The 20587-nt window shown below is 44.2% G+C and overlaps 1 protein-coding gene across 3 annotated transcripts in view; it reads left to right on the forward strand.

Moving 5' to 3' along the window:
• LOC105841107 (discoidin domain-containing receptor 2) overlaps positions 1–20587 on the forward strand; it is a 156487-nt gene that overhangs the window by 76181 nt on the left and 59719 nt on the right. For all 3 annotated transcript variants that reach the window (XM_036293729.1, XM_036293732.1, XM_036293730.1), the window contains exons 3-4: positions 962–1067; positions 10076–10307. In XM_036293729.1, the coding sequence (XP_036149622.1) occupies positions 962–1067; positions 10076–10307 (338 nt within the window). The remainder of the gene's footprint in view (positions 1–961; positions 1068–10075; positions 10308–20587) is intronic.

Raw genomic sequence — 20587 nt, forward strand, 5'->3', positions numbered from 1 at the left:
ACGCGAGGCATCCGGCCCGCTGGATAATCGCGGCACTGTCATCTCTTCCGAAGACAAACGGCCGATAACGGCGTGGGCGGTTAATGGCGTCTTAAAAACGGGAAACGTCGAAGTGCCGCGGGTCGTCTCTCCCTGTCGTTCCCGACGACACCGCTCTAACACACGCGTCGCCTCGAACTTTATTGCACGCAAGCGGACCGCCTCTCGAAAAAAAAAAAAAAAATGCACGCGCTAGAGAGAGTCCAGGGCGTAATGTATGCAAAGTGGACGGTATTATTTCTCCTCGATGGCTCTTAACCCTGTCGTCGATGCATGCCGGCGCTGGGGACGCGCGACGACTGACCGATATGCGCACACGACAGAGGATTTCCCTTTGGATACTAAATCTCTGGAAGACGAAGCGTTTTACGATCCTCGTGAGCGCGCGCCGTCACGACGACGCGAGAAACGCTCTAAAAGCAAGCCACGAGTATACGGTCACGGATGCAAAAATTGCACGCGCAACATTGTTGTACTCCGTCCCTCGACGTCACTTTTCGTCGTGGTCGTGCCCGAGGATGCAATACGCGATAAATATTCCGCTCGAGAGCTATCTCGCGAAAGATATTTCCGTCGACGGCAGTGGGTCCTCGCAAGGCAGCTGCGTGTTTCACCTGTGAAACAATTAGATCGGTCCAGGAGATACGGGAACGTTAAGACGGTCCCTTTTCCACCTCTCCCCTTCCCCCCCCCCCTCTCTCTCTCTCTCTCCTTTCCTCGCAGGTACTCGATCTCGAACCGTAACTTCCATCCGCACGACAGGCGGCCGTACACCGCGAGCATAAACCGACGACTATCGCGCGGATCCATCTCGGTTAGCTGGTTATTTAGCCGTTTATGATCCGACCGTGATGCGCCTCCGTGCGTGTAAATTCCGAAGCTCGCATTTTAAACCTCGACGACGCCACGTTTTTTGTTGCAGCCCAATGCATCGCGCCGCTCGGCATGGAGTCCGGGACAATCCCGGACGCGGATATCAACGCCAGTTCCAGCTTCGACACCGGAAACGTCGGACCCCACCTGGCACGGTAAGCGACAGTTTTTCATTCGGATGGCCCTGTGATGGTCCGAACCGCCATCGATCATTCGTATCTACCGGCGCCTTCTGTTACCCTCGACGCGTGCATCACCCGCGGCCGCCGATATCGCCGGCCGGACGCTGCGTAAACGCGCGCAAAAATTGATCCCGGCACCCCGCGTCTTCTGCCGCTTAAAAATCTTCCGCCGCATAAATCAGCCTTCAAGCGGAACACTCGTAAAGACGATAGATGGAAAGTGTGTAGCTTTCGTTGCCGCATAAGCAACGCTCGAGTTCGAGCTCGAGTCATCGACTTTCTAAAAGAGAAAGAAAAACAGAGGCTCTGTGTCAACGAGATGTAATAAATGTACCGCCTCGTCCTAATTATCGTAACGCCTTCACTTTGCGCGCGTGAGTACCGAAGGCTCGCGCCGCGGCTCGTAAGATCCGGAATATCAGGTTTGCAAGCGTCCAACCGGCGAGAAAGATCTTATTACCACGCGCGAAACAAAGAGAGCAACCGCGAACGTAATTATTCCTAATTCTAACGGGTGCGGTTTTTAATTCGGTTCGTGCGCGAAGAAGAACCAAAACTAACGGGGATTAAGTCTCGACGTATCTCTTATCGTCGCGCGTCGGCCGCTCGCGTGAAACGAAAAAAATTTCAGCTGCGACGACAGTGGGGCGCGCGAGAAAGCTTATGAGGGTCTAATTATAAATTAACGCCTATCCCGACGGCCGCGCGGGAATAAATTCACGGCGCAACAACGTGTAATTAAGTAATCCGCGTTACCTTTTCCGATAGCTATCGTTTCTCGTTTGGCACTTGCCCGTCGCGCGAAAATGAATATTTATAGAGCTGTTAAATTGATCGTTCTCCCTGAGCGCCGGTTTGTTCCTCGGTTTAAAAACGAATTTATTTTTAATTGCGGCTGACGAAAATTATTCAACATGAATTTACGGCCGATCGGGGATTTACATACTGCCGTACATGTTGTGCGTTCTGTTGTGCGTTAATAATTTCCACGTCATTATTCGATGCGTCCCTTGACCGTGCTGTTTGCGCGCGTAATTATTTATCGGCAGAACGACACAAACGCCCTGCGACGAGAGAACGGCGGAAACTTAAAAACCTCCGTCGCGCATAATTGCAACCAACAGGTTAACGTTTCCGGTACGAGGAGTTTAATTACGAGTATTATGTTTAACGTAACTTTTTGCTTACGGTTAATAAACGATGAAGTACGACGGTAGAATTAATTCCATTCCAAATTAATTTCCATCCAGGCATCGCCCTCTCTCAGGCATTTTGCCCCGCGCGCGCGCGCTGGAGTTCGCCAACGTTCTCGTGCGTCTCTCCTCCTCGTATCTCGCAAACATTTGCAAAATGACTACGGCGCAAAACAGAGTCCGCCTTCAGCGGACATGCCTCGCAGGAGCCTCCCGTTCGCTAATGCAATTATCACAAAAGGACCTTTGACGTATCATACCAGAACTAAAAAGAATATTACACCTGGCCAGTGGTAAAAGAGTTGGTCGTGTAACGCCTCTGGTAGCCGCCGGTGCAACGCATGAATACGAGATGCAACTGGCAGAGTACGTGCACCAACTACCTCCTCACTCTCTCGACCTCGCTCTAGCTTTCTCTTCATTTGTCTCTCTCTCTCTCTCTCTCTGCATTTCGTTGGCAGCAGTCCTGCCTCTCGCTCTCGCGTTTAGATATTAATGCGTGGGGCCCGGTATTCGCTGGCGGTTTGCAGTGCAGCGGCGGTTTATACGAATATTCCATCCCACGGGACGTATCCCAGCCCGGCAGACCGCGGTTGTAGAACCGAACGGGTGCGCGCGGCACCACCGCCAGGCCGGTGGATATACACGGAGCGTTGGTCGACGGCCCCGCGGGCTCTCCGATATTAATACATTCCATTACCGCAGACAATGACCGGCTGAATGGGCCTCCGAGTCTTGATGAGCTCCGCTGCGCCCCCGCAGCATCGCGCGCGCGCGCTCGCGCGCACCCAGGATCCTCGTCTGGCCGCGCGTACACGTCACCATCTAATTTAATACAGGCCAGCCTCGGGCGCGCGCGCGAGGTGCCATGCTTACAACCGTGCGCGCGTTGTACCTCTCCCCTTTGTGCCGTTGCCTTCGTGCTCGTGCTCGGGGTGGAAAAAAAGAGGAATTGCCCCGCCATTTTCTTCGAAATTCTACGAGATGATAGGCCGACGAACGTTTCGCTCCGATACGAGTTACCGCGCGGTATTTTTCTTTCTCGCTTACCGCGAGCGTCGAGGGTGCACGTTCAAAAAAAAAAAAAAGGGGAAGAAAGACAAGGAAAAGAGAAAAAAAGGAGGAAAAAAATAACGTGAGGCTAGGTTCCGCCCGCTTTCCGCGGATTCTCGTTATACTGAAAACGTCGCGAATTAAAACAACGCGCCTGGGGATGCGTCGGTTACACGAGAAAAATCACCCCGAAATAAAAACACCGGGAATATAAAATACATAAATGAGTCATAGCCTGAGCGTTGCGTAAAGATTGATATTGCTCTCTGATATGGAAATGTATTAGGAGATGGGCCAACATATGTTCTGATGGGCGATTTTAGGTGGATAGAAGAAAATTTCTTTCTGTAAAAGAGATTTCGTTCTCCTTCTCTCTCCCTCTCTTCTAAAATATGATAAAAGTGATTTTGTCGATTTCAATTAGGATCGCGAAACATCCCGGGTTACAACACCGCGAGCCACGCGATAAATCATCCGTGAATAGAAGAATAAACAGTTCTCGGCGATGCGTATCGCGGGAGCTAATGGAGCGCGGTTTTTTCTTTCCAATTATCGAGTGAAAAATTTTTGACGTACCTACAATCGGCGCGAAAAAGCCGGCGCTTGTATTTCGTGCTCCCGGCGTGCTCTCTTTTCAGGAATCGTGCAGCTGCAAGTTCTTTTGCACGTTTCCGCCGTTCCTTTTCTTCGTGTTTCCGTTCAACGGCATTTCTAGAATGGGTGCAATTAAGACGCCAGTAGGAACATAGAACGGAGCGAGATACCGCTCGGGCGAAATTGGACGAGGTTGAGAAATCACGAGACGATTTTCGCCGCGTAATTTCGTTCGAAACGAAAATAGCGTGCGTTTCAATTTATCTGCCGGGCGGAACTGTGATTACGTGCTAATTACGTCGATGCATACTATTAAGTATACGCTCGCGAGTTTATTTTCAACGCGAGAGCGAAATATTTAGTTGTTATTGTTTACGTGACATACATTGTGTGCGTACATCGTTAATGTTACCGTAAAGCTTTGAAACGATAAGCAATGATTATTTCCGTACATGCACTTCCACATGCATGCACACACACACACACACACACACACATACGTTCGAATTGCTGTTCGAACGGCTGGAAATATGATACGGACCATTTTCCTAAATAGAGGAAACGGCAGGAAACTGCATGATACAAGATATTTACTACGAAAAGAACGTGCTAGCGAGTTTATGTAGCGAATTTTTACAAGCTCGTAATAAGCTCTTACTTAGAGCTATTACTTGATACACTATAATTTAGAAAAGCATAGATAAGATGGCAGCCTTAAGAGAGACAGACAGCGTCGATTGTATAGTCGCGGCCGATTACACTTACGCGTCAAACGATGCCAAAGCCTCATCTTCGATCTTACTTCATCTTAGCATCGAGCCAAGACATCAGAGGATGATTGGAACAGAGGCGCCTCGAGCATCACAGGCAAAGAGCTCTCTGAAAATAGCCTCTGATCTGTCTGACGTTTCGCAAACGACGACACATCGGTAAAATAATTTTTGATGTTTTATTCCCAATGAGGAAGGAACATTAAATCAATCTTTTAAAACATTGATTTTATATAGATTTTTTAAACATTACGACATTACATTTTATAAATGTTTTTGAATTGTTACTTTATAATGTAATATTTTTTAACATTACAATTACAGTATCCTTTTTAATGACTTACTCATATATATTTTTACAATAACGTTGTATACAACGTTAAAAACAACACATTTGAAACGTTATATGTTATAAAATATAATATTTATTGTAATAACGTTGTGATATGACGTTTTTTGCTTACTGGATTTCCTTTTCGAAAATAGTACGCACGAAAAAATTTTTTACTCGAAAAAGCATCATTACAACATTATATACAAACGTATGAAAGATCGCGAATTAATATTTATTAAAGAAATACCTATCCTTTAAATACACTGACAGAAAGGAATGCTTAACTCAAATATTCATTCGAATAGTATCAATAACATATTTTATTGAAAATCAATAATACTTATTTAAAACAAGTAATACTTTCTATAATTTAGAAATTATTTCTTATTTGAAATAAATATTATTCATTTTCTGTAAAATATGTTATTGGTACTATTCGAATGAATATTTATTTGAGTTAAGCATTCTTTTCTGTCGGTGTGCTCTCTTAAAAAAAAATGCGGTCTCCCCGTAGATGATCGATAAACACATTGTACAAAATAATATTGCGCAATATTTTTCTAGACAACTCAAAACAAACTCGACGTAGCCTCCAGACGATCAATAACATTGTAGAATATTCAAATACCGAGCAATAATATTGAGCGTCTAGAGGGACCGCGGTTTAGTTAGCATTCTAAAAGCATGCAAATTTCGCAACGTTTTCAATTCGGTCACGGTAAAAGTAATCGTTTTTCTTTTCTCGAGGAAAAAAAAATCGGACGCGCGCGATTTCATCGGTCCCGCGGTATTAGGGCCCGCTTCAGTCTCTGCGATACGGACGCATCTCGCAAGTCCATAGAGATAGCGACGACAGCGAATGCCAATAAAGATTCGATTGGCCGAGGTTGTCTCTCGCGATGGAGAAATAACGATTCTTTAAGGTAATATATATTTTCGCCCGGACTGCGGTCCGTCGCGCCGCGATAACATTTATTCTGCGTGAGGCACGGCTCGCTCATCTTACACCTGCAAGGATATCTTAGTCGTCCCGCAGAATCACTGTCGCGCGGTATAAAAATGTAAATGTATATTTTACGTTAATAATACAAAGAAGGCTGGCCATTCTGTCTCGGCGCCTGGCCATTTATTCGTTCGCAGAAAATGAAGTTCGAGAACTTTACCGCTACTTATTTTAATTCGCCTTCAGAAATTTGAATCCATCTTATAGAAGCGGGATTTTTTTTTTTTTTTTTTTTTTTAGGGAAGCTTAACGAACAGAAATCGAGAAGACGTGATTAAGGGATGAATGCAAAGCAGTTATACGTCTGCAAAAAAGAATAATTCCTTGCAACGAATCCGTCCGGTCATCGAACCGATATTCTTCTTCAATTTAAATATCTAATTGCGCGGATAAGATCGCGCGTAACACGAGAATATTTGGATCTAATTATCTGACGCATAACATGCACGAGTCCTTTATATGCCAATGGCGTAGATCCGAGATCGCAGAATTAGATTGGAAAATAACTCCTCTTTTCCGCGAAACGATCATTCAATTCGTAACGATAACGCACGATAAAAATTCCGCCGCCGTGACAGATTCAATTTTCCCGTCCGACCGACAACGTCATCGTCGAAACGGTAATAACGGCGACTTTTTTTCTCGCCGCGAAATTAAATTCTGACCGCGGCTGACGGGACGGGGTGCTTTTGTCGTACGAAATCGCGCGCGAATCTTTTTCCATCGATCGTCGTGCTCCGCCACTCGGCGGCGGCGGCGGCGGCGGCGATGACGGCGGTGAGATGTCCGTCAATCTTGCCGATCGATGGTTTACATAATGCGAGCGCGTTAACGGGCGCGCGAATAGCGAGCAGTCCCGCTGTCACGTGCCCGTTAATACCGGAGCGGCGAATGCAGAATCGTCAGCGAGACGCGCGGTTGACACGATGGAAAATTTAAGTTCGCCACGCCGTCCTCCTCTCTCTTTCTCTCTATCTCTCTCTCTCTCTCTCGCCTCGCTCGATTTAACGCCATCCGTCCGTGTCAGTCGTGCGGAGCGGAGCGGACGACATGGAGTTTTCGGTGGTTCGGGCCACGTCGCGCGTGTTCCGCCGCCGAGAAAACGATTATGCCGAGTCGTCGTCTTTTTGGGAGTACGCGCGGAGGGACCACACATCTCGATTTCTTTCACCGCCCCGCGTGACACTCACGCGGAAAGTCATTATAAATAGAACCCGCGAGTCGGTTTTGGAGACACCGCGCCGCGAATTTTTGACGACATTAAAGGGACAACGCGTGTGTGGAGCGCGCATTGGGCATTGTCCCTTTGCAGAAATAAATTCGCATACGCTTTCATTTAATTTAACCCTAGGTAAACACCTGTGGGACCCGAGAGATTTTTCAAAACTGTCATTTTTGTTATTAAATTTTTATTAAGTATTACTAAACATTGTTATTAAACATTTTATTATTGTTATTAAAAAATAAAGTTCTCGAGTCTCACAGATATGTGTCTGCGCAAGGTACCAAAAATATAGATGTCTACCTAGGGTTAAATAGCAACATTTTGTAACTCAAATGGAATTTCTCTATTAAGAAATAATGTTTCAAAAGATCAAATTTATTTATCATATGAACTAAATTCTAAAGATATTTCCTTATGACTTATTTAAATTGCAATGAAATAAGTTTAAACATAAACTGTATTTGTACAATTTCTAATTGTATGTACTTAATTGAAATATTTCTGTATATTATAATTCATTGTTTATTTTGTCTCATGATGTTTTATCGAGCAAGAAGAAACGCATTACATTCACGGGTGAACGTATTTGTTTTAATTTATTGTTCATTTCCGTCGAATTCACTCCGACGGGTCCTTATCGTCAATACGCCGCAAGTGCAGAAATAAAAAATCAGCAGCGACGTTTTAAATAAATAGCATCAATCAGCATTTGTCACAAATTCGCACAAAATTTTTCCGATAAATAAAAAAACTGTGTTTATTCATTTACATCGAATGTCCATTACGAATACCTCTCGATGCGTTTTTTTTTTCCTCGAAATAATCAATGTCTATTGTAATCGTGACCACGTCGGATCGCCCAGGTTAATTTTTTTTCTACAAAATTTTACGAAACCTTGCAATCGTATTATTTACTCGCAGATAAAGAGCTGTTTGTTGGCGCTTGCGGAAAAAAAATGTACGAATTGTGATGTAACATTGGCACCCGCGTGATATGAATCTCCTTTTCTCGTAATGACAGAAAATTACGCTGTGGTATCATGAAACGCGCGCCCTGTCATTGCTACTCCACCTTCGGCTAATCATCCCGAACGACCGACCGATCGTTAAAAAGGCGCCTCCGCCACGCAGGTTATAAATCTCGCGAAAGCAGCCATTATAACCCGCGATCAGCCGCACTGCCGCCGAGAACGCAGCCGTACGTGTTATCGTACTCGGGTTAATGACGAACGTGGGGGCATGATTATTAGCACCTCGTGGATCAGTCGCGGCGCAATTCCACGATGCGTATTCACCGTCGATATATAGCTCTATTTACGTCCCTCGTTATCGGGAGAGATTATTATTATTATTATTATAATCACCCCGCGCCGTAATAATGCAGTTTATTGTGCCGTTTCGCGTTGGTATCTTATTTTATCGCGGCGAAGCGTCTCGCATAATCGACAGTCCTCCGTTCCTTCGTACCTTCGGCGCAATTGTCCTCCTCCGATCGCCCTCCTTTTCGCACGCTGAGGTATTGGTATGCCGCTCGCGCCCGAGTCTGCGAGAAACGTTTCACGCGGCGATTCCTAATCTGCAATTTAAGAAGAATACACCCGGCCCGGGTATATATATAACTATACGTATCCTCGGCGTAACGCCGAAAAGGAGCACCACTCTTAGCCGAGCATTTAAACGGTCCACGCAATTAGGGAAGGCGCTTCGCGCTTCATGTTTTATTCATGCCCGGCCCTGGCGCGGAACTCCCTCTCTCGCTCTCTCGCTCTCGCCTTGCCTTCCTTTCGACCCCCTCGAAGATTAAAACCGAAGCACGAGGCGGGCACAGCTTGAACGTATAAATGGCCGCGTATTCCCCGTCCGACCCGTATCAACCTGCGCGGGATGATACGTGGTCACTCCGAATACCTCCGATTTCCCGCCTATGTAAATTCGTCGGTTATCGAGCCGGACTTTGAAAATCTCGATAAGCTTCTCCGGATTCCCGATGATCTCGAGGACGGCGAGTCGGAAAGCCATTTCTGCGATTATTCATCATTTCTCTCTCGGGGTTCCCTCTTATCCCGCTGACATATAACTTTACTTTAACGTAAAGCCACGTAGTAACGATGGTGGAGTGCAGTGCGGTGCATTTTTTGTCGCATAAATAAACGGTATCCTGCAAACACCCGAAACTGTTGCAAATGCGTGGGTTTTTTTTTCTTTCGCGAACAAAAAACTCGAGGTACCTTTTTATACTTAATTCTAAATCTTCCGAGCTTCATTAAAATGCAATTCGGATTCACGTTGTGTGCGCAGCCAGTATGGCGTCAGCAAAATAACATAAAAGAGAGAGAGAGAGAGAGAGAGCGCACGAAATCTCCGATTTCTCGCGCACGTAAACGCGATAATATCGGAATTCGGAGTGAGGACTTCGATGGTCGACCGCGCGTCAGTTGATCTTCTGATAGGGCAAGATGAACGGTGCTGGCGAGCAACTAACTCGATACTTTCACATCTAATTAGATCGTTATATACTTTTATGAGCGAGAACGAAACCAAAGGTAATATACACGAGTCCTCGAAATGCGATTTCTGAGAATAAAATCCTTCGGCTGTCTGTACCCTCAGTTATTTAATAGTTTTATCAAATTTTTTATCTCTCGTACGATTTTCGGATTTTAATGACGATACGCTGGTATGAGATAGCAGAAGACATTTCCGTGTGATAGAATTTACGTATGTATTTAAACATGTTAACGTTTCTTTTAAAGGTACAATGTAACCAGTGTAAAAGCTCGATTCGATACTCGATTGTCGATGATTATAGATTGAAATCGGAGAACCTCGGTGGCGCCTGGTGTCCCAAGAACCAAATCACCAAGGAAGCTCGAGAGTGGCTGGAGATCGACCTTCATACTATCCACTTGATCACGGCCACCGCTACCCAGGGCCGTTTCGGAAACGGCGTGGGTGTTGAATTCGCAGAGGCGTATCTGCTGGAGTACTGGAGGCCGCGACTGGGCAAATGGGTTCGGTATAGAGACATCAAAGGAGAGGAGGTGAGCGCCTTAACTTAATTAAAGATTCTCTATCGTGGCGCGCTAGATTACGGACGCTGGTATAGAACGCTGCCGCGAAGTTGTTCGACGTTTTCCAACCAAGTTCCTAAATCGGACTGATTGGATTCTCCATTACCTACCCATTACCCTAATGGTCCAATCTGTATCATAAACTGTCGTAAATTTAAATCGCAAATAGACCGTGTGAAAAAAAGGGAAAAGTAGAAAAATTGTACTGATAATTCTTTTGACATATAATGTGCGCTTCTGGTGTATATGCGTATTCCAATTTTTCAATCTTATTTCTTAAAATAAGGAAATCTAAATAAAATAACGAGCTAGTTATACATTTTTATGTACTCCGCAATTCACGAATATTTTGCAATATGCAGAGGAGATGGTTATATGGGAAACAATGGAGACTTCCTTCAAGACGAAGATTTTATCAAACTTCCCATATTCTTACATGCCGAATATCGAAGTGATGTAATGCTGCACAAAAACCACGCGGTTCTTTAGCACTGATAGACCGGATCGATGAACGCGAGGCCACTTTGGCAAAAACATTCGCCGCTATCGTGATTTATGACGTGATACACCGGCGCCAGTTGACGGTGCAGCTGCCGCGGTTGCAGCCGGACGATCGAAACAGGTCCGATCTCATTGACCCAAAATAATCCATGCCATCGTCCTTCCGACTATAAGCTGTTGAGATGGTTATTCCGGAGCTAGAATGCGGCACGTTCTATTTGAGTGCAGCTAAAGCGGCGGGGCGCGTAGATGCCTGCGCCGGGAAAAGCGCGAGTTCAAAGTGTTCGGCGATCAAGAATCGATTGCGGGGCGCGGGATTATCCTTGCTCGAAACGTAAGCCGCTTATCGCGAATCCGTAAGCTAATTTCGTAGCGTCGGTGCGCCACTTTGTCGGGCCCGTCCTATACCTACCAGCATGCCTCGAGCCTTCCGCTCGTCTGCGTTCGCGAGCGAATCTGCTGCTGCGAGTCTCCCGACTAACGGCGAAGCCCACGTTGAAGTATTAGCGGGAGCAGCTGCGGTGAGCGGAACGAGTTCGTGATGGACGCCGTAAAGTTAGGATACCGGCATTACCGTGTACTATGCATTAGCGGCAGTATATTCCGTTCATATCCGCAGCGACGAACCGCGATCGATGCGTCGCTACCACGTTTAGGGTATTTTCCAGATTGGATCTCTCACAAATACAGGAACTTTCCAAGTTTAACTACAGCTCGGCGACCTGACAATCACTTTGATACTACGGTCGAGCGCGATTTATCTTCTCCCCCTCCCCCCCCCCCCCGAAATAATTCTTTACAATGAAAACTCCCAAAGTCGGAAGCGCTTTTATCGACTTTAAGTGACTGACTTGAAGAAAAACGAAAATCCAAAGTATCCGGCTGGCGTTTTAAAAGGAAGGGCGCACCACCCCACGTACACATCCGTCCGCAAACGATCAGCCAAGATCACTCACTCTCTGAGTAGACTCTGTCCACATGATGGCGACTGCAAACATCAAATGCGCCCGATACCGTTTACCTTTGAGGGAGCCGCACCGCGCACCGAGTATCGCCGACGGCGACGGGACACGGTGAACTCGACATCGTCTACCGTCAGCGAGCAATGTTTATAGACCACGTCGCCGTCGCTATTACGACACATTAAGCCTCGTTCGCCGGCGCGTCCCCTCGGGCGCACGGTTCACGTAGCGACGTGGAACGCGTACCTTCTCCCGTTCATTAATGCGGCGACGATCCCCGACTAGCTAAGAAGAGGCACGATACACGCTCCCTGAAAGGCGAGACGAAAAAGCTCGCCTAACCGCTAGGCAAATTGGCCATCCGATCGGCCGTCCCCGCACACGTTCGGTTACGATCTTATTAATATTGATGGACCACTCGCGCCGGCGCTAATGCGTCGAGGGACGTCGTGCGACTCGTTCCCCTCCGTTTCCAGCGAAGAGAAGACACCTTGCGTGTCTCGCACGATTAACTTCATGATTATTCAGTGCTTAATGATTAACTCGCTCTCGGTTTTCTCGCCTCGCAGGCGACCCTCTTCAAAATACGTTCGGCCAACAATCGAAATGATATCATTCAATTTAGCACGATTAACGAAACTTAAACGTAGCGGTTTGTTTAAATGTAACGTTTATATATACTGATAGAAAAATACGTGATATTTGCGACTATAACTGCATAGTAAAATAATTATAGTCAAGAGTCATTCATATCATTTTTATAGTAACTTACAATAACATTAGTAATAAAAACCATACTTATAGTAATGCCAACTGTGAGAAAATTGTACTATAAATTATACAGCTTTAAAATACGTCATGATTATTATTACTAATATTATAGTAATAATTACTATCGAAATAATCTTTCTGACTAAAATTATTTTATTGTGGAATTATAGTCACAAATATAATACAATACATTTTTTTTTCCATCAGTGTACGCTCGAATTTTGCATGTAGATGCATGTGTGTAATGGACCTACGCTGAATTAACGAACCCGCTTTTCAAACGAATCTAATAGATGTTGATAGGGATAGATTGATACATTTTTGTCCTCACTCTTTCACTCCACTTAACAGAAGTGGTTTTGATATATCTTTCGGTGATCCTCCTGCCAAACAGTTTAATATGCGCTCCATCTTAATTCGATTACTTCGAAAATGTGTCAGGGAGAGAAAAACGATCGAAAACATTATTAACTTAAACGAATGATTAATGGCGATGTAATTGGACAGGTGCTAACGTGACGTGAATCTAAAATTCCGCGGCGAGACGCACACAGTTTCTCGAGTGTATGTAACGTATCCCGGCTTGTCACTTATTCACGGCCTCATCAACTCGACGTACTTAACCCTTTTGCGACGCCCACGTTGTGCGGAATGCAAGGAAGCCGCTCGTGCGTAAAATTTCGCGGCGCAATTATCGGTGGAAAAACGACGGCGGTGATGCCGACGGGACATTTCAGTGCCCTATCGATTTGTCTCCCCCGAGAGCAGTTATCCGTTATCGATCGAACGTGTCTCTACATCTGGCATCCGATTACTATCTTGTTAATATTGATAGCCAGCTTGCACCGGCGCTAATGCGCCAGAGGATTGCATCTTCGTCGCACATGCCGAAGACGCTGTCTACCGTCATCGGCGCTCAACCGCGTAATTTCATGCAAACGCCTGTGTAGCCCCTTCGATCCCATCATGATTATTCACCGCTTTATCACTAAACACGATCCGATTACTAACCCCGATTCATTTTTCCTCGTTATCGACGGAATCCATTAATGATTAAGAATTAATTTAGGAGACTCACCGCATCTTATTTGCATCCGAAAAGAAAGAGAGAGAGAGGCGACCGAGTTCCAATCGCCACTATACAGATATGAATATCTTCAGGCACGTTGGCAAATTTCCTTGGAGATTATTTATCGTCAACAATTAATTATTACACATTGACGCACGCTCTGGCACGAAGACGAAGATTTCATATTCCGTTTTTGCTGCTTAAACTGTTGCGCATAACAAAGCAAACGGATTTATTACAAATTTTACCGACGAAAATCAAGGAAATATCTTTCCTCCAAAGGATAAACACGAAGTAGTTGTGTAGAGAAATTCGATTAATTATTGTACGAGGAAATGAGATTAACTCGGCAGACGCTCGGCAGAAGGAAGCGAAATTTTTGCTTCCGCAGCAAATATACCCGAGACAGCAAATATTCCCTTTCCCGTGTCACGCGCTGCAGGAAGTTTTTCCAGGGTTTTGCGGGGAGATACCCTGGACGTGAGAGAGAAAGAGCGAGACCGAGAGCGGGGGGTTAGAGAAGGAGAGGAAAAAAAACGTTCCACGAAGACTCGCGCGCTGCGCCGGGGCGATAAGAAACCGCGGGGTCTTTAACAATTTCGAGGACAAGAGAGGAGCGCTAATGTATTCTGACGTGTGTATATGTGCCTGTGCGCGTGCAGCGGGGTCGCATACACACCGTCGCTGGTACGTACGCGCGTACCAGCGTGAAATGACGCGAATAGTACCACGTAATGCTAATAATAATTGTCACGCAGGGGGAAGGGGGAGGAGAACGAAAGACGGCGGAGGCACTCCAGCTTCAAAAGGCCGCCAGAGGTAATTAAAGCTCGAGGCGCGACCTTTCTCTCGCTCTTTCTCTCCATCTTTCTCCGGCGTCTTTCACCCCCCGCGGGCCCCTCCCCTCCGCGAAGAAAGAGGAAACATCACCTTCCGACTCTCCTACCACCGGCTCTCTAACGCGCTCGTCTCAATAATAAATACCCCACGTCAAAAACCGACCCCACTTCTCATTAGTCTACGCGGCGTGCTTCCACCGTCCGTGCTCCATCGACGGACGGGAGATTAAATAGATTTTCTTAGAATCGGCGCAGTTAAATCCGCCACCGCAGCTTGCGCAGTCCGCGGCCTGCAGGAAATGGTTACGTCTCGCGTAGAGAGAAGTTCTCTCGAAACGATAATTTTTTCTCCACCGTAGTTCCGGTTTTAAGCGCAACGTGCGTGCGTCCCGCATCCCGTCGTCGAACACTGAGATAAATGTTTTTGCTTATCGGAACAAACATTGGTTTGTTACTTGATGATTTGATGAGAAAACAGATCCGTAAATTGCGGTTGCAATTTGTTATTTCCCGTCATTCGTTATTTTAACAAATCATACACTGTCTGCGATGCAAATCGCATTAGTTCTTTCTTTATCCGTTGGGAATACGAAAGACATTGTTACGAGAACCTATATAACAAATATAATGCCAAACAAATATAACGAAAAGCGCTGTAATAACAGAAGAGATCTGTTTGATTTATTTATTCGAACAAATAATTCGCACCAATGGATCAACGGCATTTGTCTCTATTACGAAAGTGTTTCCTTGTGTCGCTACGGAAACAAATCAAAAATTACAAATCAACAAATTACATTGCTTCCACTGCGATGTTATTTGCCGTCACTATATCCATAAATTTAATTTGTTTGAAAATACTGACGCTTTGTAAAATTAACAAAATATAAGCAAATGTTTTTTTCTCAGTGGAATATCTCAATCAAACACTTCGTAACTGAGAGTTTGAAAAAAAGAATTAGGAGCAAACTCACAATAAAAAGTGTTGGAATTTTCTTAGGTTAACATGCCGCGTGATCCTTCTCGTGCAGGATGGTAGAGCGTACTGACTAGCGACAAAGACGACAAGTGACAAAAGCAAGAGAGCGAGTATAGACTGCGCGCTAGTGGTACCCGGTAACAGCCATGAAACTAAAAAACAAAGAAAGAACGCAGCATATCGCAAGCACTGGTACTGAATGAAGCATGAACGACCTAAATACTTTAATTTTCCAACACTCCCACTTATTTAGGTTCGTTTAGCACACCTATTTTACTTCTTAGATAACTAAATTGCTGTTTTGCCACTGGCTTTGTAAGTATATCTGCGAGTTGCGATTTTGTATCCATATATCTTACATCTATGTCACCACGCTCATATACGTCTCGAACAAAATGATAACGCACATCTATATGCTTGGTTTTCTTGTGATACTCTGGATTGCTTGTTAATTTAATCGCCGACTGATTATCTACATACATAGGAACTTTATTGCATATAAATCCTAATTCAGATATGATTTGACGTAACCATATTGCATCCTTCGTACCCGTAGCTAGTGCAATATATTCAGCTTCGGTTGTAGAGAGCGCGACTACACGCTGTTTTTGGTTTGCCCACGATATTGCACCACCGTTTAACAAAAATACGAATCCGCTTGTCGATTTCCGCGTATCAACACATCCAGCATAATCCGCATCTGTATATCCGCATATCTCACAATTGCTCCCACTATTTCCATAAACAATTCCGAGATCTATTGTCCCCTTTAAATATCGAAAAATCCTCTTAACCGCCTGCCAATGCTCTTGACCGTAATTAGTTAAGAATTGACTCGCTTGATTTACTGCATATTCTATATCCGGCCGACTAACTCTAGCGACAAAGAGGAGAGAGCCGACCGCTTCACGATAGGGAATATTTGCAACTTTTCTTTTCTCCTCTTCGGTTTTCGGACATTGAAATAGAGACAAATGTACTCCAGATTCAGCAGGAACGCTTACAGGATTTGCATCTTTTAAATTAAATTTTTCAAGCAACTTTTGAACATAAATTCTTTGTCCAATTTTTACAGTACAGTTTATACGGTCACGATCAATCTCAACTCCGATAAATTGCTTAGCATCTCCCACTGTTATTTGGAAACTTTTCTTTAAAAAAGTTAAAACTTTATCTATTGCCTTTTTTGAACTTGACAGCAAGAGGCCATCATCTACATAAAGTGCTAAGTAAATTATTTTTCCATCTATTTTACCACAAAACACGCAATGATCACTTTCTGTTGGACAAAAATTAAAAAGCTTTAGAAATTCAACAAATTTTGAGTTCCAACAGCGAGGAGACTGTTTGAGACCGTACAAACTTTTATGCAACTTACATACCGCATTAGGTTTTATCTTATTTTCAAAACCGCGTGGTTGATCCATGAAAATGCTCTCTTTTAAAGTACCATATAAAAAAAAGCCGTTTTTACGTCGAATTGAGCAATTTCGTAATCCTCCTTAGCTGCAATAGCCAAGAGCATTCTAATGGATTCATACCGTACCACTGGTGCAAAAGTGTCAAAATAATCGACACCCTCACGCTGAGCATAGCCTCGTGCCACGAGTCTCGCCTTGTAACGCTTAATATTACCGCAAGAATCTGTCTTTTTGTTATACACCCATTTGCACCCGAGGGCTTTCTGTCCTTCTGGTAGTTCTTCAAGCGTCCATGCTTCATTTTCTCTGAGGGCGTCCATTTCTTCACACATCGCTCTTTGCCATTTATCACCATCGACACTAGCGACTGCACTTTCATACGTCATAGGCACAGACTCGACAGCAAATGCGTAACCTTGTTCACTATAGCGGTCCGGCTCACGTAACTTATTTCTATCGCGTAATTGTCTTTTTATCAGGGTCGGTTCGTTATTCAGTTGCTCATGATCCTCAGCTTCTGAATGATCTTCAAGATGATCTTCAACTGACGACTGTGGTAGTTCACCATCTTCTTCTCTGTCGTCTCCAAATGGCACATGAAAAACCGCTTCCTTCCTAGGCGTTTCTGTTGTCCAATTTTCTGTCATCTCGTTAAAATCCACATTACAGCTTACATGTATCTTCTGCGTTGCAGCATCCCATAGTCGGTAATTTTTGGACTCTCCTTCATAACCAACGAAAATCATCTTTTCGCTTTTCTGATCCAGTTTCTTCCTCCTTTCTTTTGGCACATTTTTATATGCAACGCTTCCAAATACTCGCATATGTTTTACATCAGGTTTGCACTTAAACCATCTTTCATATGCAGTCATGCCATTTAATTGCTTTGAGACTGTACGATTCAAAACATATGCTGCTGTCATGACAGCTTCAGCCCATAAAATCCTAGGCACGTTTTTGGCAATTAACATTGACCTGGCACTTTCGACGAGTGTCCGCATCTCGCGTTCTGCACGCCCATTCTGTTGATGAACATACGGTGTCGACTTCTCATGAACAATTCCTTTTGCTTGCAGAAAACCACTGAATTCCTTTGACAGATATTCCTTTCCGTTATCAGTACGTAACACCTTCACTTGATTGCCTGTCTGCTTACATACAAAGGCTTCATATTCTCTGAATTTGTCAAACACTTCAGTCTTGTGTCGCATAAAGTACACCGTCCTGAAGCCAGTGTAATCGTCCTTAAACAAAACAAAATATCTTGAGCCTCGTGGAGATTCCACATTTACTGGACCACACACATCCGAATGAATCATTTCTCCTGGCCCCTCAGTTTTCTCCCGCATGCTTGAAAAATGTGGCTTTTGAGTTTGCTTACCCATTACACATGCTTCGCAAAAGAAATCTGTTCTGTTTTCAATCTGCATTCCATTGACAGCTCCAATGTCTTCTGTTTCCTTGATGGATTTCACATTAATGTGGCCCAACCTTTCATGCCACAGCTTTAATGAATTTTGCTGCACCATATTACACTCTCCTGGTATCTTTACATCAAAAAGCATCCGGAAAAGATAACCGTAACGAACTCCTTCTGCAGATAGAGTCCCATTACTTTCTCGAACTTCGCATCTGTCACGATAACTATGAAATGAGAATTTTTTATCAGTTATAGCTCCCACTGAAAACAGATTTCGATTTAAACCGGGAACATAGAGTACATTTGTCAACTGTCGGTCAATCTGCTTATTACCGGCACTCACCTGAATGTCTATTGTACCGACACCAGCCGCAGGAAGTATTCTATCTCCCGCTACTCTCACGGAACGTACCTCTTTTACAGGTCCAAGTGTACGAAAAAAATCACGTCGGTGTGTCATGTGCATACTAGCACCTGAATCTGCTAACCACACAGAGTCGTCCTTATCCGTTGTTTCCAAAAACAGCGCTGAGATGTCACATATATATGCAGATCCAGATTCCTCTTCTGTTTTCGTGTTAGCCGATTTTTCCTCGATCGTCTTCTCCTTGCTACTCTTGCCGTGGGAAAGGCGTTTCTTACATTCCCGATACCAATGACCAAATTCGTGGCAATAATTACATGGATGCTTCTTCTTGGCTTCTTCTATAGTTCTGATACTTTTCTTCTTTTTACTTTGCTGATCACTAGTATCTGATTTTTTATTATGCTTTATTCGCATACCTTTCACTTGCAATGCAAGCGATGACGCTTCTTCCTCCACAACTGTCAATCGTTTGTCTTCTCTTATAATTCTTGCAATAAGGCTTTCCTTTTTCTGCTCGGCTTTAGCGGTGCATTCCCACGCCATTGTGAATGCAGAGAATTTCGGCGGCAAACTGCTTAGCAACTTGGACATTATGGCGGCATCCGAGACCGTTTCGCCTGCATCAACCAGCTTTCTACAGATAGTTTCAAATTTTTCTATCTGAGTTGCAACAGGCTCACTATCACTTACGCGAAACTCATAGAATTGTTGCCAACAACGCTGTTTCGCATCTTCGGTCGTATCACCATACAACACATGCAGCTTCTTCCAAATTTCCTTTGGCGTTGCGCAATTCACTAGATTAATGTGCAACGACTGATCCACCGAACCCAGCAGAATTACGGATGTCTTTGACTGACGCTTCTTCCAATCCTTCCACTCTTTTAGCTTTGTCTCCTTGTCGGGCTGCTCGTCCGTCCCCTCGATGAATCCCATCAAATCTTGCGATTCTAGCATGAGTGACACGCCATATTTCCACAGAACGAAATTTGTGCCATCGAATTTCGTGAGGTTGAACGCTTCCCTTTCCGCCATTCTTACTCAAGGCGAAAAAAGAGGATGTACTACACGACAGAGCACAACCGAACTCAGACAACCACGAGAATATATATATTTAGGTTAACCGACCACGAACAGGGCACTCAAGCAATAACACACGCGGCGCAGTGGAAGCGTGCTGGGCCCATAACCTGTTGGAATTTTCTTAGGTTAACATGCCGCGTGATCCTTCTCGTGCAGGATGGTAGAGCGTACTGACTAGCGACAAAGACGACAAGTGACAAAAGCAAGAGAGCGAGTATAGACTGCGCGCTAGTGGTACCCGGTAACAGCCATGAAACTAAAAAACAAAGAAAGAACGCAGCATATCGCAAGCACTGGTACTGAATGAAGCATGAACGACCTAAATACTTTAATTTTCCAACAAAAAGGATTATGCATCCAGCAACTAAATGAAAGTATACATAATATAGAAAATATTATTTATTCAAGGTATGGCATTTTTTATAAAATAGTCATTTTTTCTTTATGTAGATAAGGTCTTAATTTTCTAATTCTAATTTCCTGACAACATCCGTAATTAATTTTTTTTTTAACTTACGTTATCCCAAGCATACTCTGCCGTTAAACGTTTTCTCAAAAGCATTAATTACCCTTTTAGTGTCAACGTTTCATGTTTCTATGTACGACATTGGCGTACTTTTAATCAGCGTATCAAAATCCACTCGTTGAACTTCAAACATCATTAGCAAACATTATCCAAAAATAGTTTTTGGCGGATTTTGCAAATAGTTCAGATATCTTCAAATAAATACATGCAATGTATATCTTCCATATTTTCACATATTTCCAACTGTTGAATCGTCAAAGTCGGTAAAAGAAAAATATAAATGAAATGTTTACGCTGTTTACGTATTTAAAA

Source organism: Monomorium pharaonis, chromosome 11, assembly GCF_013373865.1.
Source record: "Monomorium pharaonis isolate MP-MQ-018 chromosome 11, ASM1337386v2, whole genome shotgun sequence".
Lineage (NCBI taxonomy): Eukaryota > Metazoa > Arthropoda > Insecta > Hymenoptera > Formicidae > Monomorium > Monomorium pharaonis.